This window comes from Bos mutus, chromosome 22 (genome assembly GCF_027580195.1).
Source record: "Bos mutus isolate GX-2022 chromosome 22, NWIPB_WYAK_1.1, whole genome shotgun sequence".
NCBI lineage: Eukaryota > Metazoa > Chordata > Mammalia > Artiodactyla > Bovidae > Bos > Bos mutus.
In genome coordinates this window covers 70,140,320-70,144,767 of record NC_091638.1, presented here as the reverse complement: position 1 = coordinate 70,144,767, position 4,448 = coordinate 70,140,320, and the positions used below count along the sequence as shown (strand labels likewise).

Below are 4,448 nucleotides of genomic sequence, written 5' to 3'. Positions count from 1 at the left end.
GACATTATGATACCTGAAATAATCTGATTACTGAAGGACAAATACAGCATAATTCTACTTATACATGGTTTTAAAATAGTCAAATTCATAAAAGAAGAGAGTACAATGAAAGGTAGTTGTCAGGAGCTAAAGGGATAGGGCAAGTTGAAAATTATTTTCCAATGAGTATAAAGTTTTTTATTCAAGATGAATAAGGCTATATATTATATACATATATATATATATATGTATATAGTTAGTTAGTTAGTTAGCAACATTGTATTGTGCATTTTATGATATGTTAAAGGGATGGATCTTATGTTGTGTTCATTTAAAAAGATTTCAAAAGAACAGAAGGGAATTTCTGGAGATAGTATGGTTAGTTCCTTAGTGTAGTGATGGTATTGTAAGTGTATGCATATGTACAATCTCCACAAGATGTACAATTATGGAGTGTATCAACTATAACCCCTAATAAAGAGAAAATATAAAGAACCTACAGAAATTCTCATCCTAAATAGTGAAAAACTGATTTCTTCACCATAAATCCAGGAAAAATATAATGATGTCAACTATCACCATGTATATTCAACAATGTATTCAAAGTTTTAGTGAGGGTAACTAAGAGAAGGAAAATAAATACAAGATATATATATATAAGAAAATAAAAAATACAACTGTATTTATCTGTAGATGACATAATTTTGTATGTGGAAATTCCCAAGGATCCACTAAATATCCATCAGAAGTAACAAATGAGTTTACCAACTTTGCAGAATACTAAATAAATTGTAAAACTCAGTTGTATTTCTCTACACTAGCAATGTGTGTGCTATGCTTAGTTGCTCAGTCATGTCCAACTCTTTGTGACTCCATAGACTATAGCCTACCAGACTCCTTTGTTCATGGGGATTCTCCAGGCAAGAGTGCTGGAGTGGGTTGCCATGCCTTCCTCCAAGGGATCTTCCCAATCCAGGGATCAAACCCAGGCCTCCCACATTGCAGACAGATTATTTACCATCTGACCCACACTAGCAATAGACAATCCAAAAATAAATCTTATAAAAATCTATTTAAAAGAGTAACACAGAGAATAAAATACACAGAAAAAATTAATAGATGAAGTCTGAAGATGGTACCATGAGGTGAGATACCCTCCTGGAAATCCTGTCCTTTATGAATGGATGGTATTGTGCTACCTATTTCCTGCTAGAACCCTTTGCATTTCTGTCTAAAGATCTCCTGCTCCCATTTCCAACAGCCAATCTAGTGCCGGATGTGATGATGCTCTTCCTGTATCTTGGAACTGAAGTAATTGGATTATTTTTTGGTACAAAGGGAAGTCTCTGCCAATGGAAGATGCCACATGGTATTAATGTGGTCTTGACCTTCCTGTCCACCATGGTGGCCTCCTATTACCTGCTGTTGCAGACCTCTGTGATCCGCCTGGAAGCCATCATGAACAGCATCTTGCTCTTCTTCTGTAGCTCAGAGCTGCTGCTTGAGGTGCTAACCCTGGCCACTTCCTCCAGTATGGACAGGACATAAAGTACAAAAATTTCAGCCAGCAGCTCTCACACACTGAGACCACACATACATTTGGTACTTCAGCCTCACCATTGAGAAGTGGCAGGTCATATTAGAAAAAGTTTCAGCTTTTCCTTGGCCCAGACACCTGGGGGACAAACCCAGCATAAGGCCACTGGGCACCATCTTCTCAACCAGGACCATCAGCCCAGGAGACTCTTCTACAGTCCAGAATAGGGAGGGGCAAGGCTATAGTCTTCCTGGCCCCTCCAGGAACCAATTCCCTTCTGACCCCAGGTTTTTCTCTTTGATCATTGTGGCCAGAGCATCTTGGATGGACCATGCAGGCTCCCTGGGCTTCCAGCAGGACCTGAGCCACACGCTCCCCCATGTGTGCTGTGCCCCACATGTCCTGCAGGAGCATGGGGTGCCTCAGGAGGGTGTCCTCCCAGAGTGATACAAAAGCTGCTCATCCCATTTCTACGACTGAACTCCAGAACTTTTTAAGTGACTCATAGTGTTAGTCTTCTACTCTCATCATGAAACAAACATTGTTTTATAATATGTATTTTCTGTTAACAAATTAATAGGAGTGTAAGAATTGTCAACTATAAACCAAAAAAACAGTGTTCTGAGAAAATAAAGATCTCTAATATATAAATGGAAAGATAGCTCTCAGTCTTGTATCAAAAAGCTTAGTGTTGTCAATAAAGCAATGCTTCTCAACACAATTTCTACCCAAATCTCAGCTGACTTGTTGGGGCAGAAATTGACTTTAATTGTCAATGATATCATTAATTGTCAATTTGTAATATCTTTGTTATTAATATTAACATGGATTCAAGGATACAGATTAGCCAAAACAATATTGGAAAAGAAAAACTTAGAGGACTTTCACTTTTCAATTTCGAGGATTATTGCAAAGCTATAGTACAGTGTTGAGAGGAGCAACCCCAGGTCCAAGGAGCAGTGGCTGCGCAGGTGTCTGGGGAGGTCTTACAAATAGCTGTGAAAAGAAGAGAAGTGAAAAGCAAAGGAGCAAAGGAAAGATATAGGTATCTGAATGCAGAGTTCCAAAGAATAGCAAGGAGAGATAAGAAAGCCTTCCTCAGCGATCAATGCAAAGAAATAGAGGAAAACAACAGAATGGGAAAGACTAGAGATCTCTTCAAGAAAATTAGAGATACCAAAGGAAGATTTCATGCAAAGATGGGCTTGATAAAGGACAGAAATGGTATGGACCTAACAGAAGCAGAAGATATTAAGAAGAGGTGGCAAGAATACACAGAAGAACTGTACAAAAAAGATCTTCACGACCCAGATAATCAGGATGGTGTGATCACGCACCTAGAGCCAGACATCCTGGAATGTGAAGTCAAGTGGGCCTTAGAAAGCATCACTATGAACAAAGCTAGTGGAGGTGATGGAATTCCAGTTGAGCTATTTTGAATCCTTAAAGATGAGGCTGTAAAGTGCTGCACTCAATATGGCAGCAAATTTGGAAAACTCAGCAGTGGCCACAGGACTGGAAAAGGTCAGTTTTCATTCCAATCCCAAAGAAAGGCAATGCCAAAGAATGCTCAAACTACCGCACAATTGCACTCATCTCACACGCTAGTAAAGTCATGCTCAAAATTCTCCAAGCCAGGCTTCAGCAATACATGAACCGTGAACTTACAGATGTTCAAGCTGCTTTTAGAAAAGACAGAGGAACCAGAGATCAAATTGCCAACATCCGCTGGATCATGGAAAAAGCAAGAGAGTTCCAGAAAAACATCTATTTCTGCTTTATTGACTATGCCAAAGCCTTTGACTGCGTGGATCACAATAAACTGTGGAAAATCCTGAAAGAGATGGGAATACCAGACCATCTGAACTGCCTCTTGAGAAACCTGTACGCAGGTCAGGAAGCAACAGTTAGAACTGGACATGGAACAGCAGACTGGATCCAAATAGGAAAAGGAGTACATCAAGGCTGTATATTGTCACCCTGCTTATTTAACTTATATGCAGAGTACATCATGAGAAACGCTGGGCTGGAAGAAGCACAAGCTGGAATCAAGATTGCTGGGAGAAATATCAATAACCTGAGATATGCAGATGACACCACCCTTATGGCAGAAAGTGAAAAGGAACTAAAAAGTCTCTTGATGAAAGTGAAAGAGGAGAGTGAAAAAGTTGGCTTAAAGCTCAACATTCAGAAAACAAAGATCATGGCATCCGGTCCCATCACTTCATGGGAAATAGATGGGGAAACAGTGGAAACAGGGTCAGACTTTATTTTTCTGGGCTCCAAGATCACTGCAGATGGTGACTGCAGCCATGAAATTAAAAGACGCTTACTCCTTGGAAGGAAAGTTATGACCAACCTAGTTAGCATATTCAAAAACAGAGACATTACTTTGCCAACAAAGGTCCATCTCAACAAGGCTATGGTTTTTCCAGTGTTCATGTATGGGTGTGAGAGTTGAACTGTGAAGAAAGCTGAGCACCGAAGAATTGATGCTTTTGAACTGTGGTGTTGGAAAAGACTCTTGAGAGTCCCTTGGACTGCAAGGAGATCCAACAAGTCCATTCTGGAGGAGATCAGTCCTGGGTGTTGGACTGATGCTAAAGCTGAAACTCCAATACTTTGGTCACCAAGAGTTGACTCATTGGAAAAGACCCTGATTCTGGGAGGGATTGGGGGCAGAAGGAGAAGGGGACGACAGAGGATGAGGTGGCTGGGTGGCATCACTGACTCAATGGACATGAGTTTGGGTGAACTCTTGGAGTTGGTGATGGACAGGGAGGCCTGGAATGCTGCAATTCATGGGGTCACAGAGTCAGACACGAGTGAGCGACTGAACTGAACTGATAGTACAGTGTGATTCAGGCATTAGAACAGAATTTGACATAAAGGAATAAAATTGAGACAACAGAAATAAACCCTAAAGTTATGG

General features: G+C 40.5%; 1 protein-coding gene across 1 annotated transcript; it reads left to right on the top strand.

Moving 5' to 3' along the window:
- Nucleotides 1-1,263: 1,263 nt before the first annotated feature.
- Nucleotides 1,264-1,527, top strand: LOC102281701 (transmembrane protein 216). The gene has a single exon (XM_005894371.1). It carries the CDS (start codon nucleotides 1,264-1,266, stop codon nucleotides 1,525-1,527), a length of 264 nt encoding a protein of 87 aa, XP_005894433.1.
- Nucleotides 1,528-4,448: the final 2,921 nt, after the last annotated feature.